Consider the following 18,400-nt stretch of genomic DNA (forward strand, 5'->3'; position numbering starts at 1 on the left):
ACTAGGTTTAGAAACTTAACGGCGCAGCTGCGCACCAGCCTACTGATGGTATCTTGACTAATCCGTATCATCCGAGACACATCAACCTGTTAACCTGCCAGTGCTTATCCATGTTCGAAGATGATGAAAAGCACACAAATAACCGATGATACATTATTTATTAGCCGCTACACGGCGGAAGTACAGCGAACGAAAAAAATCGTTATTTCAATCAAAGTACATCTGAGCTATTTTCTATATAGATTTAACTAAATCCGTACAATTGCATATCAAGCCCCACTCAGGGGTAGGCGATTCGCGAGCGTATGAGGCACGAGGAAGTACCGCGACACTTCCGAGGCAGTCGCACGAGAAAACGCGAAAGTGACCAATCCCACGAGAATAGGCGAAGCTTCCGCATTCACGCAAGGAATATCCCCAAAATGTGACAATGAATAATAATAGGGCTGGACGCAATGATTCGATTCGAGTTGAGAAATTACAATTTCGAACTTTCTGGAAGCCTAGAAACCTCGACAGGCCGTATCACAGCATCGAAAACACGTGACACAAAGCCGCGCCTGTTAGTATAAACGGCATTTCTGGCATTGTCGAAAAAAATACTAAACCATCTTTAATGTGGCGCATAACAAGCGTACCAAGAGAAAGCGATTACAAGCTACCGTTGATGAATGATGATGATGATGATGTTTTCAGAATTTGCTAATTTTAGACTGGGGTCGACTTCGATTGCCCTGCGAGGTGAAAGCTCTCAACAAACGCCGACTTGGAGAGTCCACTCAGACGGCCTCGCCAGCTTTGTGAACTTCAGTCTTTTACTTTACGCCCTCTCGACACGCCAACAATCGCGACAAGCCTCGTCATCTTTTAGCGGCCAAGTGACTTTGAGCGTCTTGATAAGTGTAGCGCAGCCGGAAAGCTTCGGCCAACAGCAGACCGATCTCCGCGTCACCCCAGTGGCTGGTCGGTACGTTCTGCAGTCGCAACATCAAGCCCTGCGAATACAAAGATTGCCCGACATTTCAGCATGTGACGCAACGAACGAAATTTCAGCACGTGACTTCATAACTCCGAACTGGTTACCGGTGAATTCGGCACTTGACGGCCCCAATCGTAACCTTAGCCTCAATCTTTAACCCTAATGGCTAACTAGAATACATTAATCCATACCTACATAAGTGCCGTAACGCTTTTGTTCAGTGAATTTTTCGAATTTATTCAACAATATTCGTAACATTTCTAATTTCTAATGTCAAATTTACTTGCATTCTCCAAAACTAACCCTAACATAGAAATTAACACTAAATTTAACACACGCGCTGAAGTGTCGCGTGCTCATAATTTGTCCATGGACCGGATGCACAGCATGTTAACTTAAACTTAGCGCTTTGCCTCTGTTAAAGCATCCACACGTGAACCTACTTATTTGAAATCCGCAAAACATCCAAATTACGCGTCCAAATTAAATTACATGACAAAGCGTAACGAGGCGTATTTTAAGCGATTTCTCATTTCGTGAGCGAAATGCACGTCGTTGATGGCGCGTGGCAATTGCGTCATCATTAATTTGACCTTCGCGTCCGTTGTTATTCAATGTCGCGCCGTAATCCTTAACCTTTTCGCGAAGAAACGGTGCTGCGCTTTGTAATCGCGATTGTGACATGCGAAACAGCTTACGTATCGTCGCGCTGTTTTTTTACTTGTAAATCGCTGACCGGACGTAACAACATTTTGTCAAAACAGGAACGAATCGTGGTTGAGCGTGTTTTCGATTCGTAATGCAGCACGCCGCGTCTAAACAGGCTAACGCGGTAGCGCAACAGCTCATTAAATAATCATGGATCATTCAACGGCAAATCCTATCGCGAGTTCGGCTCACGGCACGTACAAGGGATTACGACGCCGTGATCTGCAAAACTTTCTCGTCAGAGCCAACAAATTGACACTTCCACGGAATTCGTACCAAAACCGGTCGGCACTTTACATTCGTTAGCTTACTGGTGTGATAAAGACGACAGCAAGCTGATTACTAAGCTCGCCGATTGTGACGCCATAACTCGTCAATTGCTTTGCATGTAGTCAGTTTATTTGATATGCGTCAGAGTACGCGTGGTTCTTACACATGATACAACGTCCTAAATTTCTACTTGGGTACAAAAAGTGATTATGCTACGCCTACAAAAACGTAAACTGTCAAGAAGTGATTGCAAAGCGCTCAAATTTCCCTACGGACGTACGGCACAAGAATTTCGATACGTTCGTGATGGAATATAGTCGAAAAGTACGGCGTAATAGTATAGATAACGAACTACGGATAGTTACCAGAATCAGCGCGACTGTAGCTTTCAAATAAAATCAACTTTATTAAATTTGAGAGCTCGGGTCGTCATCTATTGGATTAGCAATTACGTTGCCGTTTCATGCTATGAAGCGACAAGTCGGCCGCATCACTCGACCGTGAATCACGTGTTGCGCATCTATCCGTAGGTTAGTTATCTATAGTAATAGACGCATGAACGGCCGCAGTCTAGCAATCCAAATCACTTGACCTTGGACGTAATCCCCCACGCAAGTTCCCCCAAATAACCCGAACCGCGCTAAATCGGATCAAGTCCAAAATCGGCCGGGTAATACTCGCCGCCTTGGATTATCCCGGCTCATAGGCCATCGCGAATCGCAATACCTCGCGTGAACAAAACACACACGGAAATGACGCAGGCAATAATAATTCGTCTCAAGATACTGGCCGCGCGTGAATAATATACGCCATTCGACCACACGCCGCGATACATACACGACATGAACCGGTACAAATTTAACACCGCCGGCGTGCCATACGAGATTGCGCGATTACACATTTCGATGTCACCATACCGAGATAAGATTATACCTTCGGAGCGGAAATATCACGCCGAGACGGATCACATGGTTCTGGCAATTACTGCGCCCGATCGCCAAGACTCCGTTACACCATTACGACTCTGATCATGCTGTGAACAGATGACCAGCGCAAGGCATGCATCTATATTTAGAAATTGCTGCAAGAACTGATGCGTAAAGTGCCATGACATCGTGTATTTTCCCTTTTATGTAGTGTAGAGCAGTGGTTCTCAACCTTTTTCACCTCGCGGACCGGTAAAATTTCAAAAAATGTCTGGCGGACCGGTGGACTTTCAAAAATTGAAATGAAGCCAAAATGTAAAATATGAAACCGTTTTTTGTAATTATATGGCGCTGGAGTGTGACATTTAGAGGGTTTTTATCGTAATTATACTATCTTCATGATGGAATCCATGTGATTTTATGGTAGTGAGTCTGCTGATTCGAGGTAAAATTGCCTTGTCCAGATAAACGTGCTACCGCCGAGAGTCGTTCACAGTCTTTCGCGCCGAAGGCCGTGGGTTAGCCTAAACTTCATTATATGTTGGTACGTCTTGGCGCGATAATGGCTGGCGCCAAAATGCCTATTTCTATAAATTCTGCGCATTTCTTGGAGATGGGGCACCTAATAAGCAAGACATTTAGTGATACTAAATTGAGCAAAACGCGAAAAAATTGAAAATGTTAGAAAAACTTTCAAAAATTACGCTACGATTCATGTTCAATTGCGAAATAATTTTGGGTCTCTTTCAAGCTCGTCCCCTCCCCAATTGGGCGGTTTTGAGTGCCCCAGTTACGGTCCTTATTCACAAAACGAATGAATCGAAAACGAATGATTGCGGTGTTTAGCGATGAGTCAGCTCTTTTCTGTTCTGTACTTCTCGCTCGCATGTCGTCAAATGACACGTCTTGAACTTCAAGTCAAATCGAACATGTTTCCAGCCCTAATGTTACCTCACTAAGTTCTGAATCAGTTTAAAATATGATGTTTAATTTCTTTCATCAATGGACAAGACTTCAGCATTGCATCTTTAAATCAAGGTATAAATTTGTAATATACCTGGCGGACCGGCAGGAATGTCGTCGCGGACCGGCACCGGCGGTTGAGAACCACTGGTGTAGAGCGACACGGTGTCGCCATAATAGGAAGGCAGAATCAAAATCCCTGGACAAAATCTACTTCTTGAAACTGCTTACCCGAGTACTTTTCAAAACTTCATTTTCTATGCCACTTGAAAATATTTTGACATGACTTGGAACAAGCTGCTTCTACTATAATTTAGTAGAAATTTACCCTTAATTGAATACCAGGATGACTACTTTGACCACCTATCCCCGGAACACGGCTGGACAAGGACCAGATTCTGCTTGAGAGTAGGTTACTCAAAATAGCTTACCAGACCCCACCAATTTGCCACAGATGTATGGTTGGCCCTATCCTTTCTGATCAACTTGCCCTGATCCTATCAAGATGCCGAAAATTGCCCCGAGTGCCAACAATCACTTACTGACAAGAAAGCCAACTCTACCAGAGGCACAATGAGAAACGTACGAGCTTGAATCAGAACAGGCAGAGGTCATGAATTCTGCTATTGGCAAACATTTGATGGTTAAATAATTTTATTTGTGCGAAAAATTATCGAGATTTCACGTCATCGGGATAGACCGTTCAAGCTTTCATTTGTGTGTCTTCAAGTCGACTTTTACCAAAATACGCCACCCTAGTTTATGCCAACAGGAGTTCGTGTATCATCCCACATTGAGCTTAAGCGATCTCTTTGCCTCGATTATGCGAAATTTCATGTCGGTGCCGTCATATTCGGTGACACGATCATTGATTGTACAATACTCTTTCCAATTTTCTACTAGTTGCCGACGAGTGTCAGATGGGTTCATTTCAATATGAATATTGTATTTTGCAATTGTATATTGCAATTCTGCATGTCCAAATGTATCTTCATTTTGTGACCATGATATCTGTTCTGCATTCACTTGCAAACGGTTGCCTGACATATCAGCATGCGACACAATGGAGAACGACAGTTGAGCGTGGGACACTTAAGCCTGCATCACTTCAGCATGTGACTTTATAACCAAAAAACCAACCCTAACTCAAGACATACCGGTAATCCTGAATTTAACCCATATATATATCTCAAGCCCAATCCTTACCCTAACCCACCCCAAACCCGTACTTAACCCACATGCTCATGTGTCGCAAGCTCATACGTCCACGGACCCTTGTAAACATGACGCAAGCCCATTAAAAAACTGCTTTATACTTGGAAAAAATATAGAGTCAAGTGGAAGTAGGCCTACATAATACCTAGAGTAGCTCTACAGTTGTTTGACAAAATCAAGTTTAGCCTGACATGTTGAAGCAGTATGACATTCAAATGGCTGGCTTAGCATATCAATCACAACAGAAGTGAGCGTCATGTCATTCTTACGACGTTACAAGCAATACACGCTAGATTTCGCTGGATAGTCGGAAGTTTACTCCAGAATTTGAAGCAATCCGTTTACCTGAAAATCTTTTTCGTCCAGCAATTGTCGCCTCCATTGCCTCAGAAACGCTACACAAACATAAAGGTGAAAATCGGAGAAGCCTTTTGTTTCGGCTAGGTAAGTGTCCCAAAGACGGATGGTACATCTGGAAAAGAGATTACACCTATCTGCACAAGGTCATTCGAACCAGACTATGACAATGTCATTTCTGCCACGGCAGATTGACAGCGGGACGCAAATTGATTCACTTTAAAGTACAAAATGAAAGATATAGAAGCATTCAAGTAGTTTGGAAAATTTAATGGGATGACATAATGCATATTTTTCAACTCAGGTGGTATGTTTCAAAATCGCCAGATGTGTGTTTACGAGTGGTAACTTTTAGCTTGAGTAACACAGAATGACTGATAGTGTCACAAGTGGGTGCAATTACGAAATTGGATTCTGTCTATAACCACAACGTTTTTAATATTGAGCCAGAGTGCGATTCAGTGTGGATGACACAATACGTCATTGCCAAGAGCGTATCCGTACATAGCTCTGGGTTGAAATCATACAACAAAAATAACATGTTCCAAACGTGATAGCAAAGAATGTCATGAGTTTGGCCTTAAACTTTACAAGGGCAAATCCCAGCCTTACGTGATTTGGTACATTTTAACAGCAATCGGAGTTAATCACGAGTCAAATGACATTGTTATAGCAAGTTGAGGTCTGTAGATGACAAATATAGCGCTGATATTCGTATTAGGGCCACAAGGTAGCTTCAAAGGAAATCATTGATACCTACCTCAGTGGAATTTCCCGCATCAACAGATTGTTCATCCACCTGAACGCAAATTGCAGATACTCCACGTTCTCGTCGACTAGATGCTGATGCAATTCAGCTAAAAAAGAATATCATTGTCGACACACAATTCGCCCTGAACATCTTCCATCAATCTTTGACTGGCATCACATCATTTTAAAATATCGAACAAGATTTCAAATGATAGCAATAATTCTCAAGTCTCGCCCCTGATGGACCTTGATCATTGGTCCAACACTATCTCAGAGTAAATATTGACGCATGCTTCTAGGTTAGATATATTGGTCAAAGGTGACCAAAGTAGTCATTGATGATACTCCATTAACTCCAGTACAAGTAAAAGTAACGTTCTAAATTTCTACTCAAGTAGATAGGCTAGTTGAAATAGCAATTTTCAAAACATGGCAATCCACTCAAAATAGAAAAAGGAAAAATTGGGAAATCAAACAAGTAATTAGTCAGAAAAGAGGAGAATAGCAGGCACCCAGCTTATACCCACCATCGATGCTTTTATTCAATTCTTGCAGCCTCTGCACTTTGGTCTGAACGCCGGGCTGCGCGAACGTGTAGTTGTCTTGAATACCGTCTAAAAGCTTCGTCGTACACCAAAACGTGTCCGCTTCCATGTGCTGCAAGACTTCTTCGGAAAGTTTGGAAACGTCGTACGATTCCACGTCGGCACCGGGCTCTAAAGACCGAAATTGCCGATGGAAATTTCACAGAGACGCGCCGCACACAAGTTCAGCGCCTGGGGTGTGCAATTTATGCATCGGGTCACACAAAATACAATTTTCAAATTTCAAAAGTAGTTACTGCATGCCTTATACGCAGTCTGGTTGGTTGTCTGTGTCTTGAAATAATGGCAGATCTACATTAGCGAAGTACTGATGATGGTTGTACACTGTACAGAACTGTTTTCTATATTGTTGGCCAGGCAAAACAGAGTACCCGACTGAGTTGACTTTGCGCTGACCAGCAAGCTTCACTCACTATGACTATTTTTTCTCATTTGTTAACGGGAAATATGTGATAACGCTTTGGGTTGATCACCACTTAAAAACGTCGCGTTGAAAATCCATACTGTCATGCTACATGTTTAGGATACTATGATAAACCAATTGACGTTTCAAGGCTTGAATGATGGGAAAATTGTGTCGAAATGGCAAGTCCAACCTATTAAATAGACAGTACTTTTCCGAAATGAATGCATAATCTCAGTAGCAAAAAATATTTAATGTTACTACTTGACGAGAATCATTACAATCACTACTCAACAAAGAATCAAGTATGTAAACCGTTGTGCTCAGCCCTAGCAATGAACCTTAACCGAAAGCAAGCCAGCACGCATAAATTTATCGGTATCTATTCCATGATGCACAATTAAATTTAAAACAATCAATTATATACCATGACACACAGAAATCGAGATTTAAGGCAAACAAATAATGTGAAGCAGTAACACTAGCAGGATAGTCGCAGTAATGCCACGAAGCTAGCTTTGCTTGTATTGACGCCTATATGGGGTATTGAAGTGGCATACCGCCATCGTTGAGAATACCGATCCATCAAACATTTACACAGTCTTTCCGGCTACAAGTGCTCCAATCGACACAACGTAACATTGCAGTTGAGTAAACACTAGCGGACAAGATGCCGCAAACCCAACAATCACACATTCCGCCGTAAGACACATTCGAAACCAGAGCCCGACCGAATTGCCTATCGAGTTGATATCACACTTTGAAAGAAATATCAGTATCGGCCATTGAGGTACAAAAATTCGTGACATCGCAGCATGCCAGTTGGGAGTCATCAGAGAACTAGGATCTCAACTGGGAGTATTGATCTATTTCTTACAGCTTACAGGTTTCCAGATGCGACCTCTATCAGATAATTCTAGTTGTCTAATTTCACCAAATTAGAGCGAAATCCCAGTGATCTAATTCTAATCTAATTTGTGAAATGTTTCTATGCTCTAATTCTAACTCTAATCTGATTTGTGAATTGTTCTTATGCTCTAATTCTAATCTAATTTGTGAAGTGTTCCTACGCTCTAATTTTAATTCTAATCTAATTTTTTGTTTTCCTTCAAATGCCTTTTCGACCGCGGCATTTTGAAGCAAGTTAACAAGAATATCCCTCTCGCACGGGAGGAATCCAGTGCCAAGCCGCCATCGCATTACTTACAACGTACAGAAATAGTAGTTATTGTGCGACGCATAATAGCCATGCTGGCATAGTAGCTTGTTTGTTTGTTTTGTTGAACAATTGAGACGCTTATCGCCTAATCATGTTATATGACGCCATGATAATGCACGTTGTGATGTGCATTGATCATTATTCGCGTTCTTCCAAATTCACAAATCAGATCGCTGGCTGCAAAATATGACCTCGCGGGCCGCGTGTTGACGACCCCTGGTATAGTGCAAAACGAGCAAAGCTTGGTATACAGACGTTAATCATTCTCATGGTGAAGAGACTACACTGTGCTTCGATAAGAACTTAACTTTTTACTGTATTTATTACGCATTCACAATTTCATTCAATTTCCAAGTTTTTCCGAATTCGGTAATTCTGATTCTAATTTTAATCTAATTTGGAAAAAGCTGTGAAGCTATAATTCTAATCTAATTTGGAAAAAGCTGCGTAGCTCCAATTCTAATCTAATTCGGAAAAATTGTGTAGCTCTAATTCTAATTCTAATATTGAAAAACTCTGCGGCTCTAGTTCTAATCTAATTCGACAAAGCCGAAAATTTTCTAGTTGTCCAAGTCTGGTTCCTATAGTGTATTTCATGTTCAAGCATGGTGATGGCCATAAAGCTGTTCAAATAGATGCTCTGTAGTTTCGGAAATACGTTCGAAGCTAGCGGCTGACTACATTCGAGTTTATCGTTGACGGTGGTAGTTCTGGGTCATATTGGTTAAAAAATCCAATATTGACGGGCTCTATTCAAGACTGTAAGACACGATTCAGCATACAGCGTTACCGCAGATCTCACCTATTTGTTCTGATAGGAAAACTATAAAAAACGGAGTGACGAGGTCGTTGATGCCTTGCACGTATCCACTCGCGGGGTGGCGGATCGCCCATATGAATAAAAGCCTTTCGAATATCTGCAAACAACATTCACTGATAGCAATCCCAGCGCGACTTTCACAGGGCACGGCCGGCTTACTTCTTGAACGATTTCTTTTTGGAACAGTGGAATTAAAGGGTTCGTCCTCGGTATGTCGATGTGTATCTGCATGAATATAACATCGTATCAGACTCAGAATGGTCCCAGTTGTATTATGGATTTTAATGACGTCCCGACTAATCGCAGTTTCGAAAATTTTTGACATGCTCGGCCAACATTAGCCAGCTAGAACAAGGAATTGAGTGCGTACATCGGATGGTGTTTTGCGTGTGCACAATTGACGGCAATTGTGAATGAAAGACAAAAGCTACCGAAAAGTTAGCCAGTGAGCAGACCGACTAGGCCTGTGTCCAGAGGTGGACAGTAGGGCTGTTCAAAAATAATCTTTTTTCCTGAATCTTGCTGGTTACTTGATTAAATCGTTAGGTTGCCTTAAAAAACGACGCACACCAAATTTGAATTCATTCCAACCAATATTCGCGGATTTAGTAGGGTTTGAAAATTTCGAATTTGCCTAAAAATGCAAAAAAAAAAATTTTCAAATTTTTTTGCCAACCCCATGAAATGGTTGCGCTGTCTTCAAAAACGATGCAAAACAAATTTGACTCAATTCGAAGCCGTAGAAGTGGAGTTATTTCAGTTTTTCTTTGATAAATCTTGGATTATCCTTGATTGGTGGATCATCCTAGAATTATCATCAAAAAGTTGAATAACTCCGCTTCTGCAGCTTGAAATTGAGTCAAATTTGTTTTCCATCGTTTTTGAAGACAGCGCAACAGTTTCATAAGGTTGGAAGGAAAATTTGAAAAAAAAATTTTTGGCATTTTTAGGCAAATTCAAAATTTTTAAACTCTACGAAATCCGCGAATATTGGTTGGAATGAATTCAAATTTGGTGTGCGTCGTTTTTTAAGGCAACCTAACGATTTAATCCAGTAACCAGCAAGATTCAGGAAAAAAAGTTATTTTTGAACAGCCCTAGTGGACAGTAATGACGTTCTTCTACTTTTCAAAGTACGCCTAGGTTATGATTTTACACTACTTTTACTCAACAGTTTTCAGTATTTTAGGCAAAACTAGGGCTAGACATACTTTTTCACCTTCACGGACATCACTACTTCTACTTGAGTAGCAGCGATAACTACTTTGACCACCTCAGATCTTAAATCCACATAGCTCGCTAACACACAGCAGGGAAATGCCCGTTAAGACACGGTTATCGAAAACAGATTTGACACCATCGTTTGCAGCAAAAACGGCCCGAATAAGCAATCCCCGCACCTGGTGAAATGTATCTTTATGCATCCCTTGTCTCTCTTTATCGTAATAATCGCGGACAAAATTGAAATACTCCCTCCTTTTCCGTTCGAGGACCGCGCCCCTGCGCTCTTTATTCGCGGGCATATAGTCCTGGCAATCATCATCAAAGTTAGAAAATTAGACAGCGTTTGCAGCGCCTGAATTGTGGCATAACGGACACTTACACATAGTATCCGCCACGTGTCCGGCCTCATACAAGACGGAATGCCGGACCAGCTCAATTCTTTCAAGCGATCTGAAATATCACATAGAAATACAGGTGTCAATTGGAAGTCTTGAAAACGACAAATTCTATTCTTTATACTCATACCCTACTCCTTGTTAGAGTCATAGTCGAAATGTAGAATTAATGTTTTGGAGGCGTTATAGTGATAAGTAAACAGGATTTTAAATAGCAAACGACATGTGACCATAGTAATATTTCATTGACTATTGTGTTGGTTGCTGTTCATTTTACAATCCTATTTCTACCCGTTAACCATTGTTTATCATGCCATTCATTATGAACCTGTTTCGCGACAACAAAATTCTTGTATATTTCCAACATGCTGAAGTTCGCTCCTTATAAGAGAGAGCTTGAAGTACAAGTTTTGCAATATGAATGCATATTTTGCTGGAATAATAAGACATGTGGAACTATAACCTTTCATCAACTTCACAGTTTTCCAAATCCCACTGTGGTGCACTTCAAAACACCCCTGTGGGGCACAGGTTAAGAACCACTTCTCTACACTCTACTTCCATGTTCTACCAACGATTTCGCATGGTTGACAGTGGTAGCTGGCAATTTTTGCCTTGGTTGGATATGTCACTACAAATGTGTCAATCCATGAAGGGTTGAGCTACAGAATACAAGGACACCCACTTTAAATAAATAGTTGCAAATAGCAATCGTAAAACAAAAATATCTAAGGATACCGGACAAGCAATACTCACCCACGTCAGTATTTTCTGAATCGACCAACTTTCTAAATTTCTCGACCTTTATGGCTTCTCTTTTTCCGTCGAAGCTTTGCATAGACGTTCGCATTGATTGCACATTGGGCGGTGATACGTTAGCTGCGAAATATCTCCTTGTTTAATCGTGACGGGCGTACGGTTACCAGTACAATGAATAAATTTTTAAAGCGCAGACTGATATCAATTCTTTTGCAGTTATACAGGCTGTAACGTAGGCTTTCCTGTACGGTTGATATTTGTAACTCTGATGGTGATATTTCGCATATTTTCATACAACATGAAATAAATCAAATTCAATTACAGTTAGCCATCCTCTTATTGATGCCATCTTAATGCTACAACACAAACCCGTATTTTGTAATAACAAGAAAAACGAACTTTTCAGATAGTCTATTCATGAGTCACAAAACTAGAGCAGGTCATTTTCCAGGAAATTACACCACATTTTACCAGGTATATACTCTTTTTCTATTCCTGTTGCTCGCCAACAGGGCACTGATCTACTATATGTTCACTGAAACTGAGATCTTGATTGAGTCATTCACAATTATTATAGCGTACAACAATTTCAAGCGGTGACGTACCCAGGGAGTAGGGTTAAATGCACTCTTCAAATTTTTTGGACATTGTATTGTTATGTCATCCGTTTTCACTATGTCACTACACAATGCATATTTGTGACGTCATGTCATTATTTTCAAAAATTCCACTAGCTCAAATTTCATTCTGGCTACGCCTATGCATTCGAGTGCTAGTTTTGCACCGAGTAGCCTAAGCTAGTCAAATAACCTTCAATTTATGTCGGCTCCACATGCTCACAACTAGTGACATGACTTATTGAAGCGTGTACAATAACCTCAACTAAAAAAGGCTTTAATGGTGTGATATTTGTCAAAAATTTACCATACAGTCCTTAAAATAATATACAAAAACATAACTGAATATCAGAGGTGGTCAAAGTATTCATCGTTCCAACTCAAGCACGTGTAACACCACAAATTTCTGCTCGAGTGGAACCTGCAATTTCCGAGACATGTCAAAACTATTTCAAGTGGAAGCAGAAGAGTGCTCAAGTAGTTTCAAAAAGTAGATTTGGTAGAGGCAGTTGATCGGAGGTGGCTACTTAAACTTCGCGACTAATGGCGATGCAAAATATTCCCAAAACTTCTTTCTATTGCTTGAAATCAAAATTGGTTTTGCCTGAAAGAAAGTAGCCTACAAATGGAAGTAATACGAAAACATAACAACTTGAGCAAGTACTGCAAAAGCTACTCGAGTACTCCAAAAAGTAGAAGAATTTCGTTACTGACCACCTCCACTGAATGTATAACAACCGAGAAAAAGTCTCACCTTGATCTTCTCGATGCTCAACGCTCAGCTTTGTTTTGTCTTCATTCGGCACTAAGGCGAAAAAGTCACGTGAGAAGTACTATCTTAAATCAAACGCAGGGCGAAACTGACTCGTTTCCACAGTAGTTGTGTTTTCGTTCTGGAGCGACGCGTTCGGATCTTGATTTTCAGTAACAGAGCGGGTCGCACCGCCAGGGAAGCGCAGTGATTGTAGTTTTTCCGATGAATTCGACGCGGCCATCGCGACGCTATTTCCATCGTTGTCTGTCAGGCCTTGTTTGCTGTGGCTTTCCAGCACGAGGTTCGCAGACTCCTGCAGAAGAGGTGCGGACGTGTTGATAGGAATTTGGCTACTAGAGTCACCAGACAACACAAACATCAGAAAACAAAAGGGTGTTGTGTATTGGACACAATTCATCCGGTTCGCGCACAAGGTTTTCGATGGAATTAGATATAATGCCCCAAAGATGCAACACAGGCACTGAAACTCACTAAAAACCAGTTACAGAATTTTCTGAAATTTGGAACATCATAGATTAGGGTTCCCTAACCAGGGGTGCGAGAACTACTCCTAGGGGTGCGGATGTGCTGAATCATTAAGATTGGTTAGGTCTACTCTATTATGTAGGCTACTCTACTAAGCTGTTTTGGAATACGGGATTTGAACCGTGCCTGGGCTAAATAGCGAAGATAGAATTATGACTATTTTCAGTATGGTTTCACGCATACCACTAAGATGGATAGTAAACAATGCACCTCAAAACATCGAATGCATGTTCTCAAAGGCAAAATTGAGACCATGAGTACTGGTGTGGAACATATTCACTATCCAGTACCAACTGAAGAGGCCATTGCTATATTGCTGCCTTTTAGGACTAATTATTATATTTATGAGAATCAAGATTTTTCTACCTGCTTTAAATGAAAAATCAACGGTTATAAACACATCAGAATAACAAATTTTTGCCATCCAGAAGGAGGTGCGAAAACTGATGATCTCAGAGGGGTGCGACCGGGGTAAAAGGTGAAGAATCACTGCCATAGATAAAGGTAAGCTTACGTAGATTATACTTGAGGTTTTCTCTGACTGCATATATATTTAAAAGCAGTCATCATTGATATACAAGTACAAGTAGAGGTAATGCCACAAATTTCTGCTCGAGCACAAGACATTTCAAAACTACTTGAAGTGAAATAAAAAAGAAGTTCTGAAATTACTGAAGTAGCTTGATAATAGTAGATTGAGATGAGGCATTGCAAACCATATTCTTAGCTAGTAGTTAGATAGTGACAGCTGTTAAAATTTATGCGTCCAATAAGGCTAATTCCATTATAATTTAACAGGGGCTGTAATGCATACCCTCAGAATTGTCCAATATTTACAAATGTTATTCTTTTTTGAATTCCAAGTTTATTAAAGAAAAAAATTGAAAAATGTTCAGCGGTTCAAAAGATATTGCGATTTAAAATCCTCTCGTCACTAGGTGGCGCTACTTTCAAAAATATTTGAAATCGATATTTTTCGCTTAAATGATGGTAGAGAACCAATTAAAATGTCCAATTAACCAATTCTGGGGCCAAGGAATTCAATAAAACCAACTGTTTCGCCCTAAACTCAATGAAAAAAAGTTACGGATGAAAAAAAAAATGGGGGGGACGGGCTTGAAAATGTCTGTGGGATACAGCCTACACAAAGAAAAATTATTGTGAAATGTGCTTTCAAGCAGTATGATGCATGCCAAACACGAAACAAGAAATATGTTCGGATTTTTGACTTTTGACAATGCTAAGAGACAAAATGCATTTTCTCGTTGCGATTTACTAGGAATTCATAAAAGAAAAATATCAAAACCCCCAAAAGGAACACACATAATTAGTTTGGATCTGGCGATCTGTGACATGAACAAACCAGAAAATGCATTTTGTCTCTTAGCATTGTCAAAAGTCAAAAATCAAACATTAGTTAATTTGGCTTCAAAGGCTGATGAAATAGAAGTGGGAGTAGTCTGAAAGATTATCTACTTGGGAAAAAACATACTTTTCAAAAATGTATCTGTACTTACTGACCACCTCTATATAGATTTTTGTGACAACACTAACAATCATTTGGTTGTTTTGGATTAGTGTTTTTCAGCAACACTATTAATCATAGTGCAAAAGTCATGAATTTATGATGCATTCAATGAGGGTGACTTAAAATAATAAAAAAAAATATTACCTTCACATGTTCCGGATGAATGGAGAATTTAGATGCTGCGTCTCGTATCAAGTCATCATCTGCAGCATCCCACGCGTCTTCAGTATGGTGTTCAAATTCTTTGAATGTGAGCTTGTGTTTTGGCATGGGTGATCCTCCAGACGATTTCATTGACCTGAATGTACAGAATATTTTGTATCAATTAATGCATTCCGTGATATTATAAACGGTTTGGCAGTTGAGATGTTTACAGGACATAGTAAAAAAATAATGCTAGATAATATTAACCCTTTCCGACCGGCGGTCTAGTATACTAGACCGCGACTGTTTAACGCAGAGGAGTCGATATTTAATCCAAGATAGCTAGACCTGCATTGGTCATAAACGATTGCAATCGGTTGGTATGTATAGCTCTTATAAATACGCATACATCAGACCATGTATAACCTAATGTTGCAATGTATATCCTGCTTGAAATGCAGATTGAACACGCAAAAAGGTCTCCCGCAAAATTGAATTTGTAATGATGTTCGCGTGAGTGACCGCCTGAAATATAGACCATTGTATCTTCCGTTCTAGACTTCATATAACCGATTACAGTTATCTTCTACGACTTGTTGTTGGTCATACTATTCTATGAAAGTCCTTATATCGAAGATTAGCACGTAGAAGATGTTTCAAATTGACGTGAAAGAAGCATACCTTATTACGTGAAAATCATGGCTGCGTAAGATGACCTGACTCGTTGCGGTTTCAAACAGATGTACAATTGCTTCAGGCAATAGCAAATTATACATATAGTTAGCCATTATCCTGGCATATCCATCAATATCCATATCATGGAGCTTAGTTTTGTATAAGAAAGCCGACACCAGCCCTAACACCGCACAAATAAGCGTGCGAGTTAGGCTATTTTTGTACCCGAGCCTGTGATAACAACATCATATAGAGGCAGTTATATATCTGTTTTAGATGGCACACGAAGTTACTGTTGGCTTGTATGACTACTGTTGATCATACATGGAGCATTAGCCGTGTAGAATACGGTTCAAATTGATGCGAAATAAAGCAATGAATCACGTGAAATGACTTCCCGAGCGTATATGGGCACTGGGCAGTGTCGAATAAGGCAATATGTGTATACTTACGGATTCCTTACAGCTGCAAGTTACATATAACAAGCAACTGGGGTTGATAACACTTCAATAGCATGGAGATGTAGGCCTATACTAACGGCAACATTGCCAAGGCAGTTCCTATGTTCTGCATAACTGGACGCGCGTTGCCTTCAACGAGAATACGAGATTACGTAATCGATTACTCATCGGCGGCAGCCGCGTGATTGTGCTCATCATCACTACCTTTCCAAGATCGTAGCGCTGGGCTATGAAGCTAAGAAGACTGAGGTTCTGGCCATACCAGCTCTACCGGCGAACGCGACACCAATTCAACTGGGAGATATCGATCTCAAGTATGTAACGAGTTTTGTATACCTCGGTATTGACGTCGCTGACTCTGGAAAAGCGCTCAAGGCGAGGCGAGCAAAGGCCTGGGGCGCGGCAAGACGGCTACATAGCCTCTTCCACTCAAGTGCCTCAACCCAGCTCAAGACCCGCATCTTCCGTGCCACTGTCGAGCAGGTTCTTCTCTACGGAATAGAAGCACTCACGCTGACAGAAAAGCTGGCTAAGACACTCAACGCCAACTACGATGCACTCCTCCGCTACGCACTCGGCATCCACCACCCAGAGCACATATCCACCAATGCTCTGCGCAAACTAACAAAAACAGTCCCATGCCGTTTACTGGCTGCTGAACGACGCTTACGCTTAATCGGTCATCTAGTGCGGCATCAAGACGATCAACCAGCCGCCGCCATCATCAACCACATTCCGACGGAGCCATGGCGCAGAGGTGGCTGGAATAGAACCACATGGCGCTCAACAATAGAGACCGAGCTAGCGCAACGCGGGCTATCGCTCGAAGACGCCCACGACCGCCCACGATGGAGGCGCTTAATAAGGGCCGAAAACTCATTATCTTGATGTTCGTTTGTTTCCTGTTTTCTTTTGCCCTTTTATTTAATTGAAAGACGATATATATATATATATGAAGCGCTATGGTAGCATGTAATGTCTCGTTGGAACGTAGAGATTCATGCGGAAGGCAATCAGGTGGTCATATACTAAGAGAGGGCCTAGGTATGACGTTACAGGAGATATAGAAGAACAAAATTGTAATTTATTTTCAAGAAATCGCGAACATTTTCTCGCATAACGCTATTCCCTCTGGCGTCTGAGCCGTGAGAGTATCTCAGACCGCTAGGCGGCTACTTCAGGTTTACGGCAATATATTGGGCGTCGATTTAAGCCATATGGATGACATTTTATCGTTTTCTATGTGGATGCAGTAAAATTTTGGTCAGTAGGCCGGCCGGTTACAAAGGGTTAAAATCCGAATTAAGTAATTATCATCACAAAATGTACCAGATCTAAGTAGCCTAATGTATGTAGCATTATTCTATATGGGGGAGGATAAAAGAAAGATATATTTTACACAATGATGGCAGTTAGTGATCAATACAATGATAGACCAGGTTCTCTTAATTGCATTTGCAATGTGCACCTTCTCAGCAATTATATTATAGGCCATCGTCGAAATCCCAATGCAGCAAACATGAGCTATAAAGCTGAAAGTCCTAAACTGGAGTAGACAAATAGGATAGATGAGACAGCGATTATGTTATTTGTTATTATCATAATTGTGATAATAAACCAACAAAAAAGTTACTTGAATGCAGGACAAAATATACTAAGCAGTGGTTTAGTGTTGTATTGTATAGTAAGAGTAATGAAAAAAAGGAACACATCGTGTACATTCTGTACTACCAAACTTATTAACGGTACGGTATATGATGCCGTACCAAGTAAAATGGCATAAACACCGATATGGTAAGCCTGCAGGTAAGGTAACCGTATGTGACATCGGTAAATATAGCAAATGTTCCAATTTCTAAGCAATGCTTACCCGCCAGGAGTTTTCGGTGATGACCTTTTCCAAAACGGAACTTTGTTTGGTGATTTCGAAGACATTATATTCGTGCATTGGGACCATTGACCCAGACCCGTCACCTGTACCGACCGCTGTCTTGCAGAAGTATACCCCCAGGCTAGTTAGTTACATTGGTGACGCATAGCCTCCATGAGAATGCATTGAGGCATATCATACCAGAATGGAAA

At 40.9% G+C, this 18,400-nt stretch overlaps 1 protein-coding gene across 1 annotated transcript; it reads right to left on the reverse strand.

The window, feature by feature from the left end:
• Positions 1–139: 139 nt before the first annotated feature.
• LOC145446222 (TBC1 domain family member 22B-like) lies at positions 140–18,382 on the reverse strand. The gene is made up of 13 exons (XM_080324463.1): positions 18,189–18,382; positions 15,183–15,336; positions 13,076–13,277; positions 12,965–13,015; positions 11,591–11,713; positions 10,819–10,889; positions 10,616–10,744; positions 9,375–9,440; positions 9,198–9,312; positions 6,696–6,884; positions 6,179–6,275; positions 5,407–5,533; positions 140–995 (listed from the first exon to the last, which is right to left on the reverse strand). The coding sequence occupies exons 1-13, from the start codon at positions 18,251–18,253 to the stop codon at positions 861–863; spliced, it is 1,524 nt and encodes a 507-aa protein (XP_080180589.1). The 5' UTR covers positions 18,254–18,382; the 3' UTR covers positions 140–860.
• Positions 18,383–18,400: the final 18 nt, after the last annotated feature.

This window comes from Botryllus schlosseri, chromosome 9 (assembly GCF_051294905.1).
Source record: "Botryllus schlosseri isolate E-star chromosome 9, Bs_hap1, whole genome shotgun sequence".
NCBI classification, from domain to species: Eukaryota; Metazoa; Chordata; class Ascidiacea; order Stolidobranchia; family Styelidae; genus Botryllus; species Botryllus schlosseri.